This window comes from Salvelinus sp. IW2-2015, unplaced genomic scaffold, assembly GCF_002910315.2.
Source record: "Salvelinus sp. IW2-2015 unplaced genomic scaffold, ASM291031v2 Un_scaffold467, whole genome shotgun sequence".
In the NCBI taxonomy this organism is placed as follows: Eukaryota; Metazoa; Chordata; class Actinopteri; order Salmoniformes; family Salmonidae; genus Salvelinus; species Salvelinus sp. IW2-2015.
In genome coordinates, this window is record NW_019942558.1 from 40537 (window position 1) to 64911 (window position 24375).

The 24375-nt window shown below is 42.4% G+C and overlaps 2 protein-coding genes across 5 annotated transcripts in view; one reads left to right on the forward strand and one right to left on the reverse strand.

The window, feature by feature from the left end:
• Nucleotides 1-4684: 4684 nt before the first annotated feature.
• On the forward strand, nt 4685-15233 carry LOC112068359 (creatine kinase B-type). The gene is made up of 8 exons (XM_024135490.2): nt 4685-4763; nt 5487-5691; nt 6853-7007; nt 7281-7413; nt 8073-8244; nt 12964-13087; nt 13380-13569; nt 14821-15233. The coding sequence occupies exons 2-8, from the start codon at nt 5499-5501 to the stop codon at nt 14997-14999; spliced, it is 1146 nt and encodes a 381-aa protein (XP_023991258.1). The 5' UTR covers nt 4685-4763; nt 5487-5498; the 3' UTR covers nt 15000-15233.
• Nucleotides 15234-20089: 4856 nt separating this feature from the next.
• Nucleotides 20090-24375, reverse strand: part of LOC112068360 (MAP/microtubule affinity-regulating kinase 3) — a 133027-nt gene continuing 128741 nt past the window's right edge. For all 4 annotated transcript variants that reach the window (XM_024135491.2, XM_024135494.2, XM_024135492.2 and 1 more), the window contains one exon: nt 20090-22209. In XM_024135491.2, coding sequence (XP_023991259.1) covers nt 21834-22209 — 376 coding nt within the window. In that variant the 3' untranslated portion in view covers nt 20090-21833. The remainder of the gene's footprint in view (nt 22210-24375) is intronic.

Sequence of the window (24375 nt, forward strand, 5' to 3'; positions counted from 1 at the left end):
GTCATTTTGTTCACCTGACCTAGAATTCCTCACAATCAAATACCGACCGTATTATCTCCCAAGAGAACTTTCCTCGGTTATTGTCACAGCCATGTATATCCCCCGCAAGCGGATACCAAGATGGCCATCAAGGAACTTCACTGGACTTTATGCAAACTGGAACCCATATATCCTGAGGCTGCATTTGTTTTAGCTGGGGATTTTAACAAAGCTAATTTGAGAACAAGGCTACCTAAATTCTATCAGCATATCGATTGCAGTACACGAGTGAGTAACACGCTCGACCATTGCTACCCTAACTTCCGCAATGCATACAAGGCCCTCCCCAGACCTCCTTTTGGCAAATCTGACCATGACTCCATCTTGTTGCTCCCTTCCTATAGGCAGAAACTAAAACAGGAAGCGCCCGTGCTTAGGTCTATCCAATGCTGGTCTGACCAATCGGATTGCACGCTTCAAGATTGCTTCGATCACGTGAACTGGGATATGTTCCGGGTAGCCTCAGAGAACAACATTGACGTATACGCTGACTCGGTCCCCCCCCCCCCCCCTYYCCACATTGATGGGACAGCAGTGGAGAAGATGGAACGTTTTAAGTTCCTCTGTGTACATATCACCGACAAACTGAAATGGTCCACGCACACAGACAGTGTGGTGAAGAAGGCTCAACAGCACCTATTCAACCTCAGGAGGCTGAAAAATTGTGAAATTGTCACCGAAAACCCTCACTAACTTTTACAGGTGCACAATTGAGAGCATCCTGTCGGGCTGTATCACCGCCTGGTACTGCAACTGCACCTCCCACAACCGCAAGGCTCTCCAGAGGATGGTGCCGTCTGCACAACGCATCAACAGGGGCAAACTACCTGCCCTACAGGACACCTACAACACCCGATGTCACAGGAAGGCAAAAAAGATAATCAAGGACAATAACCACCCGAGCCACTGCCTGTTCACCCCGCTTCCATCCAGAAGGCGAGGTCAGTACAGGTGCATCAAAGCTGGGACAAAGAGATTGAAAAACAGCTTCTATCTCAAGGCCTTCAGATTGTTAAACAGCCATCACTAGCACAGAGACGCGGCTGCCTAGCTACAGACTTGATATCATTGGCCACTTTAATAAATGGAACACTAGTCACTTTAATATAGCCACTTTAAGAATGTTTACATATCTCGCATTACTTATCTCATATGTATATACTGTATACTGTATCCTACACTATCTATTCTATACTATGTATTGCATCTTACCCGCTATGTCACTGCTCATCCATATATTATATACTTATATATTCTCATCCCATTCCTTTACTAGATTATGTGTATTAGGCTTTGTTGTGGAATTTGTTAGATATTAGGTTTTGTTGTGGAATTGTTAGATATTACTTGTTAGATACTGCTGCACTGTCGGATCTAGAAGCATAAGCATTTCACTACACTCATAATAACATCTTCTAACTGTGTGTATGTGACCAAAAACCTTTTGATTTAATGGCTTTGGAAAAAGTTATGCTCTCATAACAATGCTTTGATAATCGTCTCTTTATCGAAACAGAAAACCTACTTCAGGTCTTATCGCGACTGAATGTCAACTCATGCATACTATACCAGTGGAAGAGTGGCATGGGAACTGAAATCACTGTCACAACAATGTCAATGAATCGACGCTCGAGGGGAAAGTAGAACGTTTGTATCACAAATACATCAAAACGAGTGGCATGATGACATCTATATTTAGGCTATAGGGGAGGACAGATAAAGGGCCGGCACTCCAGTGATGATGTCATGAAACAGTCACTTCTCATTTGCTGATCCACACACGATAAGCAACAACAACACATCATTGAACATGGTAATGAACGAAGAGGCCTCCAGGGATTCTTGTGGAATGACTTCAGTGATGCTGAGCCTTCTTGTGTTTCTGTCACACGTAAAGGGAAATAAAACAACACACCAGTTGGGTACTGCATTTTCTGCTTCAGAGAGTCATCTTAATGAGAGCTCCATACAGGCATCGGCAAGATGTCATATTTAATAGAAATGCTCCCTACATGGAAGGCAACCGTGCAGCATTTACTCTCTGAGGTACACCTTATCTCAGCTCACTGGTCACCATAGCAGGACCCACTCGTAGCACGCGCTCCAGCAGGTGCTCACTGGTCACCCCGAAAGCCATTTCCTCTTTTGGCCGCCTTTCCTTCCAGTTCTTTGCTGCCAATGACTGGAACGAACTGCAAAAATCACTGAAGCTGGAGACTCATCTCCCTCACTATCTTTAAGCATCAGCTATCAGAGCAGCTTACAGATCATTGCACCTGTACATAGCCCATCTGTAAATAGCCCATCCAACTACCTCATCCCCATATTGTTATTTATTTTATTTATATTTTTATTTTGCTCCTTTGCACCCCAGTATCTCTACTTACACATTAATCTTCTGCACATCTATCACTCCAGTGTTAATTTGCGAAATTGTAATTATTTCCCCACTACGGCCTATTTATTGCCTTACCTATCCTAATCTTACTTCATTTACACACACTATATCTAGACTTTTTTATTGTGTTATTGACTGTGCATTTGTTTATTCCATGTGTAACTGTGTTGTTGTTTGTGTCACACTGCTTTGCTTTATCTTGGCCAGGTCGCAGTTGTAAATGTGAACTTGTTGTCAACTGGCCTACCTGGTTAAATAAAGGTGAAATAAAAAATACATTTAAAAAACAAATACTATATGTGGGAATGTCTTATGTCCGTCCTACATGTAGTGTTGGTACATTGCATATTCCTCAACTGCATAGATCATAAATTGCTGTTGCAAATAGAAGTATTATGTTCAACAACTGACATTTGCAGATATTATTTTGACAAACACACCTTGGTGCTTACAATTCATTCTCTATTGTCATAGATTTGGTGGGCGCTGTCATCTGTGATCTTTGTGATATGACTTTCTTTAAGCACTGATGAAACTGTCTCTTAATATTTTTTTCTTAAAGTCTACAAACGCTCTACATTTATTCACTCTGTGATAGGGTTGGATCCTATATGCTACTTTTATTATTGTCCTGTAAATGGTTCAGTGCCTATAATTTAGGCTGTGTGTAGAATGGGGCATAAAGGAAATGACCTCTACTCCTAAATTACTACTAGATTATAGTGATAAGGAAAACAGCATACAAATTTGGCCTGTGTATTTATTTGCCTATAACTAATCAGAATTCCATTATGTTTACATAAAAAAAAGAGAGTACTTCAAAATGAGAGAATCCTGCCATAGAAAAGACGACTGGGTGGACATAAAGTGGAAAGGAGGGGAAATAACTCACACCATGCAGCTGGACACCTTCAGCTGCGGGGTCTTTGTAATGCAGGTTTGATAGTTATATTTTCAGTAATGAATGGTTAGCTGTTATGTGACGATTAGGTCAAAAACTCTATTTTACTTTTTGGTGTAGATGGTCTGTAAAGCTTACAGATTTAAGTCTGATAGTATGAGATGAAAGTAGACAAACATCCGAGTGTGCGATATGAAGGCATAGTCAGTGGACATTCTGAACCTTGTTTGAGGTCACATGACCAAGGAGCTATTGAATTTTGAAATTTTGAAAAATTCATGTAAAATAATGTAAGATGAAAATGGACAAACTAAAGGGTGTACAACGTGTAGGCCCACTGAGTGGACATTCTGAACCTTGTTTGAAGTCACTAGGTCACATGACCAAGGAGCTGTTGAAATTCAAAATTTTGAAAAATTCATGTAAAAACGTGTGACATGAAAATGGACAAACTAAAGGGTGTGTAATATAGAAGGGTAGTCAGTGGACATTCTGAACCTTGTTTGAGTCCAGTAGGTCATATGACCAATGAGCTATTGAAATTAAAAAATGTAAATAAATAATTTAAAATAGTGCGAGATGTAAATCGACAACAACAAAAGATGTGTGCAATGTGTGTCTATGCCATCGGGTTAGCTAGAAACAGTTTTTAAAGTTTTAGGAGTAGTGGTTAAATAGCTATTGAAATTTGAAACATTTGATTTGTCACTATGTTGACGCTCCCTAACTGCTGTTGGTGGAGGTAAGGAAAACTACAGGCAAATATCGTTGAATATCCAACCTGAAATTGTCTTTACCTTGGTTTTTTTGTGGGGGGAGAAATAAGCCACATGGAGCATATAATATGCCTATTGTTAAAACGGTATTACAAATGAGCCACACAAAAGCACTGGAATATGAAAATAAAACATTATTCATATATATTAATAGGCCACTAAATGTCCCCATCATCATAAAGAACAACGACATTCCCCTGAAACAGCCCAACATTTTAGCTTATGTATAGGCTACCTGAAGCCCATTTGACCATATTTGACATTGCTACCTGAGCAAGGCAGGGTTCTGTGTGTGATGACATTCAGGTTTGCTAGGAGAATCAATATCCATTCATCCCAGTGCGGATAAATGGAATGTAGCCACTGGTACCATTCAATTCTCTCTTACTGTTGGCAATAAAGAGATCTGTCAAGGAAAGCACCACTTGATCTGAGAGGTTTCGGCTGTTAAATCGCAGCGGTGACGCTATATGCAATTGCGTTATTCCCATTTCCAATAGGATGAATGAACTTTAAATAGTATCCAATCAGAGGAGAGCTCTCTGGCATATAAAAACCTAGCGAAGCTGATTCATTCTGGACACCATTATTAGCGTTGGTGTGTCGAGAAAAGGATTTGTGTGTCTTTCCCAAAGAAAAACGTCCTACGGTAGGTATTTTTTATTTATACGTGGTATAAATGCATAAGTATGTCATCATATTTGCAGAACTGTTAGTTGTCTAATGTGCTTTGTATTTAATACATGTATTGGCTATATGATAATGGCAAAACGTTTGGAATATAGGCTGAACAAAGACTTATTTTAGACAGCATTTCGGGAAAGCGCATCTAACCCTAGAGAAATGGGGAGACGTCAGTGATTTGGTTTCACGCAAAACGATTAAATCGAACTGACCTGTACAATATATCATCCTGTTTAAAATCGTCTCAACTAGTGTAGAGGGGTGTATTTTCCGTTTGGCATAGCAGTTTACAAGGAAGAGACCGCAAGGTCGTGTCCTATCTGCAAGGACTTATCTGGTGCTGGACATTACGCATTCGGTTTCTTCAAACTAATGTGAACAGTATGGCCTCGCACTGTAACCTACATATTTGGATTAACGTGGATGAATATGCATTCCGTTTATGTTGGACATTTTATATTTTAGAGAAAATAAATTGCTATATTTGGGCACTGATTGTATGTTGCGTGTACCCTCTCGGATTATGAGGAATTGGCACGCAAATGGCAGGAATTTGTTTGTTACCTCAAAAGCGGGTGTCGAAATGCATACAGTAACTTCCTATTTATTTCTGTTCCTATTAGTTATTTCATTTGCCGGGTATAGGCTCTTGACCACTGACATCTCATCGTTTCATCCTTGCGCACAGGTGAACGCAGTCATGCCTTTCGGTGACACCCACAACAAACTGAAGATGAGCTACTCCACGGAGCAGGAGTACCCCGACCTCAGCCAACATAACAACCACATGGCCAAGGTGCTCACTCCAGAGATGTACGCCAACCTGCGGGACAAAGAGACTCCAAGTGGATTTACCGTGGATGATGTCATTCAAACTGGAGTTGATAACCCCGGTAAACAGCCCGAGCTTGCCTACGTTGGTCCTAAACCGTCTGTTATGCCGCGTCGAGAGGGCGGAGCGTTTTAGCCTACCCACTCATCTGGTGCTTGGATTTTGCAATGTCAGCCATGTACCGAGTGAAAAACCTCCGCTGTTGAAACGGTGACCTTGTTACCAAGTGCCTGTGATGTGGCCACTAATGCAATGTTCAGTATAATAATAGGAATTCATTATTTGTGGCCCTGTCGAGCGCATTGTTCCAGTTACCTATCAATGCATTAGGACTGACATGGGACCCATGGCCATACACCAATTTATTCCAATTTGTCACAGCAGCATCACCAACGAAATTTGTTGAGCAAGGTCAAGTCCACTATTTGTCTGCAGGTGACATTACAGGCTAAATTGAGGCCTTGCATTTTATTCCCCTCTGTTGTTGGGTCACATGTCAATTTAACAGCAGAATTATTGACTTTGAATTGTAATGTAGGCCTTTCATTTGATCATGTCTATTGTGAGGCCCTACTACAACATCGGTATGCACACTAGACCTGGGTTTAAATACTATTTCAAATATTTTCACATTGAGTAGTAGCGTATGTTTTTTATTTTAAAATGCAAGTAGTTGAATATTGGAATGTATTTGGAAATGCATGTAAGGTATTGGCATGCATTTAAAAAAAAAAAAGTTTGTACTCCCATGCATTTTAACTCGGGTCCTACATTGGGAGTATTTTAAATACATGTATTTGAAAACTCAAATACACAGAAAATACACAGAAAATAAGTATTTAAATGACAAATAATTCAATACAAATTATTTTAAACCCAGGTCTCTTGCAAACCTTAGTCACCTCAACTTAACATTGTTCTTAATCAGAACATGTACAGCATTATGAATGTCAACCCAAATTTGTATTAATGCCCAATGGCTTCATTGTAGATCGTGTTACTCTGACAGCAGTTTGCATCTTAAGGGTGGCTAAAGCTATTATTGGAACTAAGACCGATGTGACTGCTGGCACAGCTGACCAATTTTGTATAAAATTCCAAAACCAATTACTGACGACCAATGGACAGCATTTTGTCAGTGAAATTTTCACTTGGATGGCGTCAACTGTTGGCACCATTGGCTGGCATTTTATTCCTTCACCTTGTCCCTGTTTTATTCCAGGCCACCCCTTCATCATGACGGTGGGCTGTGTGGCCGGAGACGAGGAGACGTACGAGGTGTTCAAGGAGCTGCTGGACCCCATCATCGAAGACCGCCACGGCGGATACAAGCCCTCAGACAAACACAAGACCGACCTGAACCCAGATAACCTTGTGGTAAAGGCACACAATGTCCACACACTCTGAATCGCCTCACACTCTGATTCACCACATACACACTCCCAAGGTTGTCCTACATGAGTCAACAACTATTTGGGAAATTAATTTGAAAATTAATTTGTCAATGAAAATCCATATTGGGCATAATGGCCAGACAATGCATTATTTTCAAACCTCCATGTAGCCCCAACCCTGGTTTAGTCGATGTCAAATGTCCATACCTGTTTGCTTTCATGCTAATTGCTAACACGACGGTTGTTGTTTTGGCAGGGTGGGGATGACCTGGACCCCAACTTCGTCCTGAGCTCCAGAGTGCGAACTGGCAGAAGTGTCCGCGGTTTCTGCCTCCCCCCACACTGCAGCCGTGGGGAGCGACGTGCCATTGAGAACATGGCAATCGAAAGTGTGTAACCGAGCCCTGTCCTCTTCAATGTCTTGAGTCCTGCTGCATGCCCTTTGTGACACTGCCCCCTGACAGCACTGAGTGGAACTGTCTTAATTATACTATTGAAGTCATGCCACACTGCAATTGACTTGCTGCCCTTGACTGGCATTGGTTAAGACTTAATTATTCTAGATGCGTTTTATATAATGGCAGTTGTGTAAAAAGTACCCAATTGTCAAAGTAAAGATACCTTCATAGAAAATGATTCAAGTGAAAGTCACCCAGTAAAATACTACTTGAGTAAAAGTATGTGGTTTTAAATGTACTTAAGTATCAAAAGTAAATGTAATTGCTGAAATATACTGAAGTATAAGGAATTTGGAATTATTTATATTAAGCAAACCAGACAGTACAATTTTTATTTGCAGATAGCCAGGGGCACACCAACACGCCGACAAAAATTTAAGCATTTGTGTTTAGTGGGTCTGCCAGATCAGAGGCAGTAAGTGTAGTAAAGTAAAAGCAGTCACCCCAAATTACTTGGGTAGTACTTTGAAGTATTTTTACTTAAGCACTTTACACCACTGTGTAATTGAATCCTTAACTAAAATTGCCACTTTGCAAAAAATATAACTGCTTGATTGTTGGTCTAATCCTTACAAATATGCAATTTGCAGGTCTAGCCTCACTGGATGGGGACCTCAATGGCCAGTATTACGCCCTGAAGAACATGACAGACGATGAGCAGCAACAGCTGATTGACGACCACTTCCTGTTTGACAAGCCCGTGTCCCCCCTGCTGTTGGCGTCCGGGATGGGCCGTGACTGGCCTGACGGCAGGGGCATCTGGTGAGTTCCCCGGGCACCACAGCAGAGTTTTCTCCATGTAGACGTCAAATGGCTTCCTTTTCCTTTCATGATGGCAGATGAATAAAGGGACTTAGTCTGGCATTCTCCTGCCATTCAGCTTTTCTAGTGAATTCCTCCCATGGTCTGTCGGTGTTCATTACGGAAGGCGCAAAAGTGCAGTAAAGGATAAAATGGTGCCGGGGAATGCTGACGTTTTACGTGTCCCCAACCAATTGTTTTTTGTTTTGTTTTATTTGCATTATTTCTAACTTTATTTAAACTTATTTTGTACATGATGTTGCCGCTACCGTCTCTTATGACCAGAAAATAACTTCTGGACATCAGGACTGGGATTACTCACCACGGACTGGCAGAATACTCTTTTTCCTTTGACGAGCCCGACGCGAATGATTTACTGCTTTCTCGGGAACAGGCCCAGATCCCCGTGATTAGCGTGAAGAGGAGGAGAAGAAAGGGCCAGAGGGTATACTGACTTCTGAGAATTTGTAGGCGATCGAATAAACCCCCACTTCCTTCAAAAAATTTGAGCAGGACGCACCAGTGACGAGCAATTAAAGTGGTCAGATGAGGCAGATGCTAAGCTACAGGATTGTTTTGTAGCACAGACTGGAATATGTTCTGGGCTTCTTCGGATGGTCACTGGCTTCATCGATGACATCATCCCCACAGTGACTGTAAGTACATACCCCAACCAGAAGCCACGGATTACAGGCAACATCCACACTGAGCTGCCGCTTTCAAGGAGCAGGACTCTAACCCGGAAGCTTATAATAAATCCCGCTATGCCCTCCGAAGAACCATCACAGGCAAAGCGTCGATACAGGACTAAGATTGAAACGTACTACACCGGCTCTACCGCTCGTCGGATGTGGCAGGGTTTGCAAACCATTAGACTACAAAGGGAAGCACAGCTGAGAGCTGCCCAGTGGCACGAGCCTACCAGATGAGCTAAACTACTTCTATGTTCGCTTTGAGGCAAAGAACACTAAAATATGTATGAGAGCACCAGCTGTTCCGGGAAGATTGTGTGATCACGCTCTCCGCAGCCGATGTAAGACCTTTTAAACAAGTCAACATTCACAGGGCCACAGGGCACAACAGATTACCAGGATGGTCAGTGCATGCTCGCAGTACACAACTGGCAAGCGTCTTCACTGACATTTTCAACCTCTCCCTGTCCGAGTCTGTAATACCAACATAATTTAAGCACACCACCATATTGCCTGTTCCCAAGAACTAAGATAACCTGCCTATATGACTACCGACACGTAGCACTCACGTCTGTAGCCATGAAGTGCTTTGAAAGGCTGGTCATGGCTCACATCAACACCATTATCCCAGAAACCCTAGACCCACTCCAATTTGTATACCGCACCAACAGATCCACAGATGCGATATCTATTGCACTCCACATTGCTCTTTCCCACCTGGACAAAAGGAAAACCTATTTGAGAAATGCTACTCATTGACTAGGGCTCAGTGTTCAACACCATAGTGCCCTGAAAGCTCATCACTAAGCTAAGGACCCTGGGACTAAACACCTCCCTCTGCAACTGGATCCTTGTCTTCCTGACAGGCCGCCCCCAGGTGGTAAGGGTAGGTAACACATCCGCCACGCTGATCCTCAAAACAGGGCACCCTCAGGGGTATGTGCTCAGTCCCCTCCTGTACTCCCTGTTCACTCATGACTGCACGACTCCAACGCCATCAAATTTTCCGATGACAAGTGGTAGGCCTGATCACCGACAGCAACGAGACAGCCTATAGGGAGGTCAGAACTGGCCGTGTGGTGCCAGGACAACCTCTCCCTCAACGTGATCAAGACAAAGGGGTGGCAGGTAGTCTAGTGGTTAGTGTTGGACTAGTAACCGGAAGGTTGCAAGATCGAATCCCTGAGCTGGCAAGGTGTAAATCTGTTCTACCCCTGAACAGCAGTTAATATCTCTGGGATATGTGGGCTAGTGTCCCACCGGCCAACATCCAGTGAAAATGCAGAGCGCCAAATTCAAATAACTATAAAAATTTAACTTTCATGAAATCACACATGCAATACACCAAATTTAAAGCTACATGTGTTGTGAATCCAGCCAACATGTCAGATTTCAAAAAGGCTTTACGGCTAAAGCAAACGATGCTATTATCTGAGGACGGCACCCCAGTAAACACAGACAATCCTATTTCAACCCTCCAGGTGCGACACAAGACGCAGAAATAAAGATATAATTCATGCCTTGCCTTTGACAAGCTTCTTCTGTTGGCACTCCAATATGTCCCATAAACATCAAATGGTCCTTTTGTTCGATTTAATTCCGTCAATATATATATCCAAAATGTCCATTTATTTGGCGCGTTTGATCCAGAAAAACACCGGTTCCAACTTGCGCAACGTGACTACAAAATATCTCAAGTTACCTATAAGCTTTGTCCAAACATTTCAAACTACTTTTATAATACAACCTTAGGTATTTTTTAACGTAAATAATCGATCAAATTCAAGACTAGATCTGTGTTCCATACCGGAGGAAAACAAAGCTTTCAGGTCACGCGCCTCTAACAAAGAGTACACTTCCCTCGAGCGTCATTCTGAACAGTGCTACTTCTTCATTTCTCAAAGGGAAAAACCTCAAACAATTTCTAAAGTCTGACATCCAGTGGAAGCGATAGGAACTGCAAGAAGGTCCCTTAGAAATCTGGATTCCCAATGAAAACCCATTGAAAAGTGACCTCAAAAAAAATATAAAAAATAATTCTGAATGGTTTGTCCTCGGGGTTTCGCCTGTCAAATAAGTTCTGTTATACTCAGATGGGATTCAAACAGTTTTAGAAACTTCAGTGTTTTCTACAAATCTACTAATAATATGCATATCTTTGCTTCTGGGCCTGAGTAGCAGGTAGTTTACTTTGGACACGTTTTTCATCCGGACGTGAAAATACTGCCACCTAACCCAGGGAAGTTAACCCACTGTTCCTAGGCCGTCATTGAAAATAAGAATTTGTTCGTAACTGACTTGCCTAGTTAAATAAAGGTTTAAAAAAAAAGTGGACTACAGGAAAGATGACCGAGCATGCCCCCATTCTCATCGATGCTGCAGTTTGAGAGCTTCAAGTTCCTTGGTGTCCACATCCGCAACAAACTAACATGGTCCAAGCACACCCCTCAGGAGACTGAAAATATTTGACATGGGTCCTCAGTTCCTCTTAATGTTCTACAGCTGCACCATCGAGAGCAACCTGACTGGTTGCATCGCTGCCTGATATGGCAACTGCTCGGCTTCTGACAGTGTAGTGCGTATGGCTCAGAACATCACTGGGGCCAAGCTTCCTCCTATCCAGGAACTCTACCAGGCGGTGTCAGAGCAAGGCCTTAAAAATTGTCAAAGACTCCAGCCACCCTAGTCATAGACTGTTCTCTCTGACCGCATGGCAAGCGGTACCGGAGGTCCAAGAGGCTTCTAAACAGCTTCTACCCCCAAGCCATAAGACTCCTGAACATCTAATCAAATGGCTACCCAGACTATTTGCATTCCCCACTTATTTACACCGCTGGTTCTCTCTTATCTATGCGTAGTCACTTTAATAGCTCTACCTACATGTACATATTACCTCAATGAGCCGGTGCCACCGCACATTGACGCTGTATATAGTCTCACTATCGTTATTTTACTGCTGCTCTTTAATTACTCGTAACTTTTTCTGATTCTTATCTGTATTTTTTAAAATGTATTGTTCGTTATGGGCTCGTAAGTAAGCATTTCACTAAGGTCTACCTACGCCTGTTGTCTTCGGTGCATGTGACTAATAAAATTTGATATGTGCCAATAAAATGGACACTAGTTGACCGCTTCAATGGTCAAAATTCACTGGAGGCCCCATCTACGATTCTTCAATCCAATTACATACTCCAAAACGGATCTTCAACCCTGTTCCACAACAGTTATGAGTCATCTAATTATTAGAACCAGGTGTGCTAGATTAGGGTGAGTGAATACCTACAGGATGTTAGCTCTCCAGGAACAGGGTTGGCGTGCCCTGCTCTAAAATAGTGATATGCAGTTGTGTTCTCTGATGTTGTGGGTCAATTATTTATTTTTATTCATTTATTTCACCTTTATTTAACCAGGTAGGCAAATTGAGAACACGTTCTCATTTACAATTGCGACCTGGCCAAGATAAAGCAAAGCAGTTCGACACACAACAACACATAGTTACACATGGAGTAAAACAAACATACAGTCAATAATACAATGAAAAATAAGTCTATATACAATGTGAGCAAGTGAGGTGATTTAAGGGAGGTGAAGGCAAACAAAATATATATATATATAAATAAAAATATAAAAAGGCCATGGTGGCGAAATAAATACAATATAGCAAGTAAAAAAAAAAAAACACTGGAATGGTTGGTTTGCAGTGGAAGAATGTGCAAAGTAGAGATGGAAATAATAGAAATAATAATAATAAATAAAGGAGGCTCTGGGTCGCAGTTCCTCTAGGTACAGATTTAGGACAAGCTACCCTCCCCGAATCCTTACCATTAGTGGTGGATTTTGGACTACCCAAGATCAGCGTCTGACTAACTTGACCCTACACTGGAGTACCAGCTGGAGGGTGCCGTCAGTGATAATAAACATGATCGTTATGTATAATGGCATCTCATTCCAGCCAATGTTGAACTAATATGTTGATTTTTGTTGACAGGCACAATGATGGCAAGACCTTCCTGGTCTGGGTGAATGAGGAGGACCATCTGCGAGTCATCTCTATGCAGAAGGGCGGCAATATGAAGGAGGTGTTCCACCGCTTCTGCACAGGCCTCACAAAGGTGTGTGTGTGACGTCCACTCAGCTTTCAAGGATGTCAAATGTGTAAAGTCTCAATTCTACAACGTAATGTTAAAAAAAATTTGCAAACTATGTCGCTGGGGTTAATTGCATTTGAATGCAGTCAATTTGTGTCTACTTAAAATTCTATGCGAAATGGCACTTCATAAACTGTTGCAAAAAAAAAGGGGGAAACGTTTTAAACTTAAACAGTCCACCAACACTGCAGTTGCTTTCTCAACACAACTTATAACCTTTGGCCCCTTACCTCCCTGTTTCCTCTGACCACTTCAGATTGAGAGCCTGTTCAAGGACAAGGGCCATGAGTTCATGTGGAACGAGCACCTGGGCTACGTGCTCACCTGCCCCTCCAACCTGGGCACAGGGCTGCGCGCCGGCGTGCACGTCAAGCTGCCCAACATGAGCAAGCACGAGAAATTCAGCGAGGTCCTCAAGAGGTTGAGGCTGCAGAAGCGTGGCACAGGTATGTACATTTTCAATACACCAATTCTATTAGGAAATGTAGATGGGGCATTCTGTCTAGCAGTTATTGGGATTAAGTGAACGTCGAGCAGATCTGGAATAGTCTCTCTACGTTTGATTTATTAACCAATGTTTGTTACTGTAGGCTGGTAAAAACATTGTGCATTCAAGATGTCAATGTTTAATTGAATCGGAATCCATGTACTTAAATTGACAGTTATACTAATCCAACATGCCTCTAAACCTTTGGCTGTAACTGGCTACAATTCTCCTAAATGTGGATAACACTTTCCACTAGGTCTTAAAACTTCTTATGGCTGCAAGCCAGTGAAAGTGCTGGGTGCCAAATTCAAACAACAGAAATCTCATAATTAAAATTCCTTAAACATACACGTATCTTATACCATTTTAAAGGTCATCTTGTTGTTAATCTCACCAAGGTGTCCGATTTTCAAATAGGCTTCACAGCGAAAGCACCACAAACGATTGTTAGGTCAACGCAAAATCACAGACAAACAGTCATTTTTCCAGCCAAAGACAGGAGTCATAAAAAGCAGAAATAGAGAAAATGAATCACTAACCTTTGATCTTCATCAGATGACACTCATAGGACTTCATGTTACACAATACAAATGTTTTGTTCGATAAAGCTCATATTTATATCCAAAAACCTCAGTTTACATTGGCGCCATGTTCAGAAATGTCTCCAAAATATCCGGAGAAATTGCAGAGAGCCACGTCATAACACAAATACTCATCATAAACTTTGAAAGATACATGTTTTACATAGAATTAAAGATACACTTGTTATTAATGCAACCACTGTGTCAGATTTCAAAAAGCTTTACGGCAAAAGCACAATATTCAATCTGAGAACCGCGTTCAGCCACAAAAGGAAGCCATACAGTTACCCGGCAAATTGTGCAGTCAACAAAACTCATAAACATTTTGGTCTAAAGTCTGCAGGAAGCTAAGCACATTCTCGTGTCAAATTCCATTTTATAAATGCTAACTTTTGAGTGAACTGGAGCATGCATATTTGTGTATTTTGTGCATAAGCAACATTTGAGGCCCCAGGACTTAGATTACAGTAGCTGAAAGGTGTTAAAGTAGGGCTGCCTGGAACTAAAACCTGCATACCCACTGGCTCTCCAGGAGCAGGATTGGCCGATCACCCCTAGTTGCGGAGAAGCCAACCGTATCCAGCACCATTTGGCTCAGCTTTTCTTTGGTACCCCCCCCCCCCCCCCAGGTGGTGTGGACACTGCAGCAGTAGGCGGTGTCTTCGACATCTCCAACGCAGACCGTCTGGGCTTCTCCGAGGTGGAGCTGGTGCAGATGGTTGTCGACGGCGTCAAGACCCTTGTTGAGATGGAAAAGCGTCTGGAGGGCGGCCAGTCCTTCAACGACCTGATGCCCGACCAGAAGTGAACACGCTCTCTCTCAAACCTTCTTACCTCTCACCTCGTCACCAATATCTACCCCTTGTCTCCATAAAGTCTTAACTACATCAAGGAAATGCACTCTGCCCGACACGTTTAGTGGCACAAGTTAGATGAGTCTTCATCTGCGTGATGAAGGATGTTGTATCAAATGCAAACTTTTTGCTAAATGTTTGCGGATGGATATTAACACCTGAAATAAAAGTATCTGTGGCCCATGGAATGTGCTTGTTGTGTTTGTCACTTTGAGCATGTGATTTGTTTGGACATTGTCATGAATTAGTCCTTTCTAATACTTTCTCTGTGCTTAATTACACTTGCCTACTGTAGCTCAATTGACAAAGGGAAATTCTGATGCAATTCCTTTTATGCCATTTTGTCTCCATTTATTCTGACCTTTAACTTAAGCATAATAGCATGCTATTTGTAGGGAGTGGAAACCAAATGCATAGTGTCTATAGATGCATTGCATTCTGACTGAATTCCCTTAGTGTACTACCTTCTGTGCAAATGTTACCCTTCCAATGAGCTTATCATAAACTACAATGCGAAAAGTACGGTTTACTTCACTTTTAATCATTTCAGCACAGGTAACAGCCGTTTAGTCTTGTTTTTCATTCTTACACTCCACAAATCACTTAAACTATTTCTTTATTTCCCATGGGCTTCGCCAGAGTACCCCCTAGTGGCTGGAATACAACTATACTAAGCCTTACACAATCAAACTTTGAACAATGTTGTCCAACCTGTCAGTTCCAAGAGGAACATCTACCTTTTTCCTGAATAGCAATAGCGCTTGTAAATTAGAGAATGGTGCTACGTAAATGAGTAAGCCATTTGGTTAAGAGGATTGTAAATATTACAATTGTTTTGGCTCCATTTTAACACTGGAGACATGTGAAACAGGTCATACTGCAACATGCATGTCACCTCTTCCACAGAGGTTTATGAAATGCTGGTCTAAACTTGGAATGAAATTGAGACCCAAGCTATTGGCTTCTGTAGTCTTGTGCAAATGACAGTAAAGCACCAAACCTAGTTTATTTGTTTTAATTATCCCCAGACTTAATGTTTCGTTAAATATTTGTCATCGGTAGCCACCGTCAGTTAAACCTACATGTCACTGACTTGTTCATTTACATTTCTGTGTTTTTTTGTTGTGGTTCCTGAGGATTGCTAGCAATGGTGAATCATATTAGGCTAAAGTATTTAGTTGCGCAATTTGGGACATGTAGCTGATTTGAATCATTACGGAACGCAGACCATAAGTAGCAGTTTAAACCTGGAGCCTGGTTCACTACGACTGGCCCATTGTCATAACGGGACCATCATTGAAGATTATTAGGGTTGAGTTAAAGGACTACTGTTCAACCCCTATTGTACACTTCTCACCTTCCAATATTTCATGACTTGAACGATTGAATGTCAACTTCCAGGATGAATCAAACCCTAAATAATATACACGATCAGTATTTTTAATCTACCAATTGGTGAAGACAGTTTACATTGTCTTAATATTTTAAACCGTTCTCTCCATAAGTTAGAATTAAAAAGTACACCAAATTTAAAAGGATGGCTTTAGATACTTACTGAATCTGTTGGCCAGAAAGTGGGGTTTTAAGCGGTTTAATTGTCTTAAGCGCATGTAAGAATCATGCCTGTTACGCATCTGCAGAAGTTAAGTCGGAATACTAACTACTGAAATGTACGCCTTAAGTCTGAATCGGCCCACAATAGAATAGTCATAACTGTAAATCCTGCCCATTTGGCACTACGCGCAGGCTGGAGCAACCACTCAAAGTATTTGAACCCAGGTCTTGAGTCAGAGTAGCATCACTACTCTGGACGGTTCTGACATGTGGACAACTATTTATACCTAGGTGTCTGGTTAGACTGTAAATTCTCCCAGACTCACATTAAGCATCTCCAATCCAAAGTTCAATCTAGAATCGGCTTCTTATTTCGCAACAAAGCCTCTTTCACTCATGCTGCCAAACATACCCTCGTAAAACTGACTATCCTACCGATACGTGACTTCGGCGATGTCATTTACAAAATAGTTTCCAACACTATACTCAGCAAATTGGATGCTGTCTAGCACAGTGCCATCCATTTCGTGACCAACGCTGCATATACCAACCACCATTGCGACCTGTATGCTCGCGTTGGCTGGTCCTCGCTACATACTCGTCGCCAAACCCACTGGCTCCAGGTCATCTATAAGTCTTTGCTAAAGTCTAAAGCCCCGCCTTATCTCAGCTCACTGGTCACCATAGCAGCACCCACCCGTAGCACGCGCTCCAGCCGGTATATTTCACTGGTCACCCCCAAAACCAACACCTCCTTTGGCCACCTTTCCTTCCAGTTCTCTGCTGCCAATGACTGGAACGAATTGCAAAAATCACTGACGTTGGAGACATATCTCCCTCACTAACTTCAAGCATCGGCTGTCAGAGCAGCTTACCGATTGCTGCAGCTGTACATAGCCCAACTATCTACCTCATCCCCATATTTCTTTTTTTCTGCTCTTTTGCACCCCATTATTTCTACTTGCACATCATCTGCACATCTATCACTCCAGTGTTATTTGCTAAATTGTAATTACTTCGCCACTATGGCCTATTTATTGCCTTACCTCTTCCATTTACACACACTATACAGATTTTCTATTGTGTTATTGATTGTACGTTTGTTTATCCCATGTGTAACTGTGTCGCACTGCTTTGCTTTCTTGGCCAGGTTGTAAATGAGAACTTGTTCTCAACTGGCCTAACTGGTTAAATAAAATGTAAAAAAATGTAGTTTGAATAATTTTATAGGATTAGTTCTCATTCTTAAGCCTTGTTAAGAATGTTAATAGTTGAATGCTCACCCTTGACTAATTGTTTCGATAAGATTTTGACATATCTAGCTACAACATGTTGGTACACTGAACCATATGATCTGAGAATCTATTCATATTTATAGCCAAACTGTTTAACGTAACTAACTGCCTTCAGTCTGGACCACGATTATTGTTAGCATGTGTAATACTGCTGTGTACTCTATAGCTCGTCAGGACCAGCTGGAGACCCCTGTCATACAGTGACACCTAGTGGTCCCATTTATGGGAGCCTACCTGTGGGGGAAGTCATTCAATTCAACAGAACCCATGGTAACACTTTCTTACCCACTGTAGCCAAAGTATTAAGACATCTGTTAAATACAAACCAGCTCAGTAACATAAGATAGGCGGGAAGCTGTGAGCACAGTTCACTCAATGACTCAGGAATGCGTTCCAACTGGGCCCTGTTCAAAAGAAAATGCATTACAAAGGGGATAGGGTGCCGTTTTAGCCCTGCTAAAAGACCGACAACTGATGGGGCCAGAAACCTACAATTTAGAGTCATGGAGCTGTTCTTGAATATGGTGATCTAAACAGTGGCATAGATCTACAGTACATCGGAAGATCTACACATGCTTATCCAGATATCAGGTCATTGAAAGCGGAGCAATAGGCATTCTATTTCGATTCCCAATCTGCGACACTGCATCCATTTTTGGACTTTAAAATGCCTGATACATACCCATTGATTCTTGAAGAATATAACTTAAATTCCCCATGAGCTTAGTTCAACTGTCGTACTCCATCAGAACCCAAAATATGCCTGTTTTCTGTTTGTAAACGCACTGTATAGCCTCAAAGCATGGTTAAAACTATAATTTTTAAATCATGGATGGTCAATCCCCGCTTGCGTAATTTAATGGTACAAATTAATCAATGTGGCATGAACACAACCAGTCAAGATGGTTTCAACTGATGGTCAAACAAAACACATAAAGTACGCTATCTGTGCATGTTCGTCCACTCCAAAATAATCCAAACAGTGCAATGCATGTACACTCGTGCCATTTAAAGAATTTTAAACATGTCTATTTCCAAACACAAAGTGTGCCCAATGACATTCTTGCTGACAAATGTACCTTTTTTTTTTGTAACCTAAAATGGGCCCGAAACTGTCCCGGGATGGTCACCCTCACACATGGTCAATTATCGTGACTGGGCTAAAATGTGTAATAGGCCTATTACCATAAAATTCAAAATGGCCTACAGGTAGCTAGTGGTAAAAAAAAATAATTGGTTGATAAACTCTGATTGCCGGTCCCGTGATCTTACGCTCCATATACTTTCAATGCATTTTTCTGAAAAGGGAGGGTCAACTGCGTTCAGTTGTGTTTACCCTCCATTAGGCCTACACCATTGCCGGTAGATTACCCTCTAAACTGAAGCAGTTTTACACACGCAGAACAGGTAGCCTACATTAATATAATTCAAATGTGTTTACACCCTAATTCATGAGTTGAATGCTTGTCTTCACAGATTGTGTGACATAAAAGAATACCTTTCTTTCCTTACATTAATGACAGTGTTATTTGTCATTATTAAGCATTTAACAATTTAATTAGATTCCTGGATCTTGGAGATGTCGGAAAACGCATTGTAACATTTTATTATGTTTCTCTGTGAAAACAGTTCTCATGGGCACTCAAATCCAAAATAATGAAGGCCTACGCCAATACAAAATCAAATGTTTCTAACCGAAAGAGTCAACTATCATTCATGTCGGGATGGTTCGGATGCGCGTTGGTGTCTAGCCATAGGCTAGTTGTCTAGTGATATTGGCGACCATCATCAGCTGATCCAGGAAAGAAAACAAATATTGATATTGATGTTCAATAAATGGTCTACTTCTGGCCACATTTAGGGGAGCTAATATCTCATTCGTGGAAGCTGAACCCCCCCTGGCTCCCCTGTACTTTGCCCCTGATCAGTCCTTGCATCCATTGTCTCGGTCTATGAATTTGAGTCTCCAGCTCCATCCCTTAATTTTTTACTAAAACAGTGGCAGGGTTTCTGCTTTGTTATTGATGAAACCGCAGATGGCCCCTTTAATGCCTTTTCAGTGTCATTGACGGCTGAGTAATGTAACAATGTAGGCACTTTCTTCAACCTTCATTACTGCAATAGATGACATGGAAAAATATAAAAGATCTCACATTACCCGCATCCTTTTTTCAAAACTATAGTCACATAATATGGCATTTTCATCTAAAACTTTATTGACCAAATAGCTTTTGCAAGAGAGAATATGGTCACTTCATTTCTAAAGCGACTTCTGAAGTCAACACATTCGTTGCGGGAATCGAACCCACAACCCTTGAAGATGCCATGGATTCAGTCAGACACAGAGGCTAGTCACTGAAGGTATTTTAATAGAGACACGTGTTAAACTTACCCGGTGATGAATGAGTTAACACTAATTCCACAGCTCTGGGCTCAATAAAAAAAAACAAGGAAGTATATCAATATGCAGCTGTTGCAAAACTAAGGTATATTATTTACATTCCCCCCCAAAAAAACCGTGCCAGCGTTTTTAGGAGGGTGGAAGTGAATACTGAAGGCCTGAATATGGCCGTGGTTGATCTTCGATCTGTTCCAGGAATGGCCGACCACATCTGAACCGGCCCAGGTGGGTGGGACCAGATAGAAGGGGGCATTTCAGTAATATCTGAGAAGAGAACCGTTGAAGCAATTATGGTAACAAAGGGGGAAAAAAACTAAATATGCAGATATGCCAGGAAGGAAAATCTTCCCTGAAGTCTTTTTTGTAGCGAGTGACCCAGTCCCATGATACTTTGCAACAATCCCCCATTTTAAATCGTGGGTCTGCCGAAATGTGTCATCCTCCAGGCCCTGCTTTCTGGAGTGGGTGACCGCGTACAGCAGAGGCTTAGCTGGGTCCATACATTGCATTTATGCTGTTATCACATGGATGAACAACCGGTTCAAATCATAGAATGAAAGTGTGTGTGCAAGTGTGTAGAAGCTGGCTAAGTAAGGGTAGAGGGCGCAAACTGCCAAAATTAACAGTATTTGACAATAATACCGTAACTACTTGTGCAATTAGCTAGGCTATCCAACCACTCGTATCTGGCAGCCATATTCTCTTGGCAAGAGGAATTCTGGGTACTCTGTAAGAGGGGGAAGGAGTCCATTTTTAATGTTCTTCCTCCACTCCCTCCCTTGTATGAGAGCTTAAACTCCCAATGGGGAGGCATCTTCCAGACAAGGGCTCTCCAACCCTGTTCCTGGAGAGCTACCCTCCGGTAGGTTTTCAATCCAACCACAGTTGTAACTAACCTGATGTAAGCTAATCAACCAGCTAATTATTAGGGTTGTAGCAAAAACCTACAGGATGATAGCTCTCCGGGAGCAGGCTTGGAGAGCCCTGTTCCAGAGCCACAATGGCAATAATGCGTTCGGCAAAAAAACAAGACAACTAAATGTCAATGTCAGACCAACGTCCCGACAGCTCAAGACCACCTCTCACATCATCAACAATGATAATGCTCCAAAGACGCAGGAAATGATTGCCAAAAGCTATACATAGTTTTCAATACATACTTTGTAAGTGTCTTGGAGGAAAACCGTTGTGAATTTGCGACTTAAGTTTTTTTTATAACGACTGTACGGCTCGTTCAGTCCATTTTGAAGCGCTTTCTTTCCCCCACGTTACGCAGCCTCCTTTAGTCCTGTCAAATACAACTCTGGACCTCAAAGCCAGTTCCACCGCATGTTTTCATTGTTCCCCTCTAATCAGGGACTGATTTAGACCTGGGACACAAGATTGGGTGCAATTATTTATCATCAGGTAGAACAGAAAACCAGCAGGCTCCGGCCCTCATAGGGTAAGAGTTGAATATCCCTGCTTTAGTCTATTTCAAATCGCAAGATTTTACCTGCTCGCTCAACACTCCCTCACCCTCGTATCTTTAGGAGGCCCTACAACTTGAGCTCGTTGGCGATTTTGGACGCAATGTTCTTAAAGGCGATGGATGTGCCCGAGATCCGCTTGAAGCGCACACCGTTGAGTGAGAGTCGCGGCAGCTTGCACACTTCCATCTCCCACTGAACCAGGCTCTCGGCGTGGCCGTCACCGTGCACACATAGCAGCAGGAAGCGCTCGCGCTGCTCGTAGTCACAGCTGTTGGCGTCCAGCACCTTGCGGATCTCGCTCATCATGTCGTGGGGCTCCATGGACGATGTGGTCTTCATGCTCCAGGTGAAGCGGAGGGAGCGTGGCTTGGTGTCCTTGGGGTGTTGGCCGTGGGGGGGCTGAGGCTGCTGCTGGTCCTCCTGATCACCTGACATGTTGCGACTGCCGGGGAGGAGAGGAGTTAGTTAGAGGGGTGGAGATGGAGGGGTGTGTGTGTCTGAGAATCTATGCATCTGCCTAAGTGAGTTTTGAATGCAAGTACCAATGTGTCTAAATATGTAACATGATCAAAGGTGTGTAGTGGATCACCTGTTCACACATTTAATTTAGCCTGCTCATGAATATCTTACAGGCTACAACACCATATCGACACGTGGCACTGAGTGTACAAAACATTAAGAACACCTTCCTAATATTGAGTTGCACTCCCCCCTTTGCCCTCAGAACCACCTCAATTCATCAGGGCATGGACTCTACAAGGTTTCGAAAGCATTCCACAGGGATGCTGGCCCATGCTTTCCACAGAGGTGTCAAGTTGGCTGGATGTTCTTTTGGTGGTGGACCATTCAGTGTGGAAAAACACAGTGTTTCAGACATAAACCGGTGCGCCTGGCACCTACTACCATACGTCGTTCAAAGGGACTTAAATATTTTGTCTTGCCCATTCACCGTCAATGGCACACATACACAATCCATGTCTCTAGGCTTAAAAATCCTTCTTCCCCTTCATCTACGCTGATTTATGTGGATTTAATAAGGGATCGTAGCTTTCACCTGGTCAGTCTGACATGTTTTGTACACTCAGTGTATATAAGCAGACACTGGTGACAGATTCATTTTAACGTCATTGGTGCATTTACACCCCACGTCCATGCAGCGGCACTCTTGTGTACTTTCAACAGGCAATCATGCAGTGGAGGGACACAAAGGCAACAATGTAATTTCACAATACATCTAGTGACATGCACAAGAATGCAGACCTCACTTCTGCATGCATGCAAGGCAGAAAATCATTTGCCACTAATCAAAATAATTCCAACACATGAAATAGAGCATTATGTTCAACCAGAACCGTTGTTCTACATGGGCAAGGTAATGCCATTGACTCAAATTAAAGTCTGCTCCCATTACACTGGTTCGCATTAATGAGTTTCACCATTAGATGTCAGTAAAAAACAGGAATTCAAAATTGAGGGAGAGTCAGGGCTGTCCTCTGTTGGACTCCAAGCCACTCTTACAATGGTCCTATTGGAGACAGCAGTATCTCTACACATACAGAGAACCAGTGTACATGTTCAGCACTGTGCATAGCAAAATAGATCAGCGTGATAAAATCCGTATTTTTTTTGCCTGATTCCATTGTTTTCCCAAATTCTGTTTTCTCCGTTTTGTTTGTCCAGGTTTCCGTTTATCATTAACATTGTCACTAACAGCTACATAGCATATAGTCGTGGCCAAAGGTTTTGAGAATGACACAAATACATTTTCAGTCTGCTGCCTCAGTTTGTATGATGGCAATTTGCATATACTCCAGAATGTTATGAAGAGTGATCGAATTAATTGCAAAGTCCCTCTTTGCCATGCAAATTAACTGAATCCCACAAAAACATTTCCACTGCATTTCAGCCCTGCCACAAAAGGACCAGCTGACATGTCAGTGATTATCTCGTTAACACAGGTGTGAGTGTTGACGAGGACAAGGCTGGAGATCACTCTGTCATGCTGATTGAGTTCGAATAACAGACTCAAAGCTTCAAAAGGAGGGTGGTGCTTGGAATCATTGTTCTTCCTCTGTCAACCATGGTTACCGGCAAGGAAACACATGCCGTCATCATTGCTTTGCACAAAAAGGGCTTCACAGGCAATGATATTGCTGCCAGTAAGATTGCACCCAAATCAACCATTTATCGGATCATCAAGAACTTCAAGGAGAGCGGTTCAATTGTTGTGAAGAAGGCTTCAGGCACCCAAGAAAGTCCAGCAAGCGCCAGGACCGTCTCCTAATGTTCATTCAGCTGCGGGATCGGGGCACCACCAGCACAGAGCTTGCTTAGGAATGGCAGCAGGCAGGTGTGAGTGCATCTGCACGCACAGTGAGGCGAAGAATTTTGGAGGATGGCCTGGTGTCAAGAAGGGCACCAAAGAAGCCACTTCTTTCCAGGAAAAACATCAGGGACAGACTGATATTCTGCAAAAGGTAAAGGGACTGGACTGCTGAGGACTGGGGTAAAGTCATTTTCTCTGATGAATCCCCTTTCCGATTGTTTGGGGCATCCGGAAAAAAGCTTGTCCGTAGAAGACAATGTGAGCGCTACTGTCAGTCCTGTG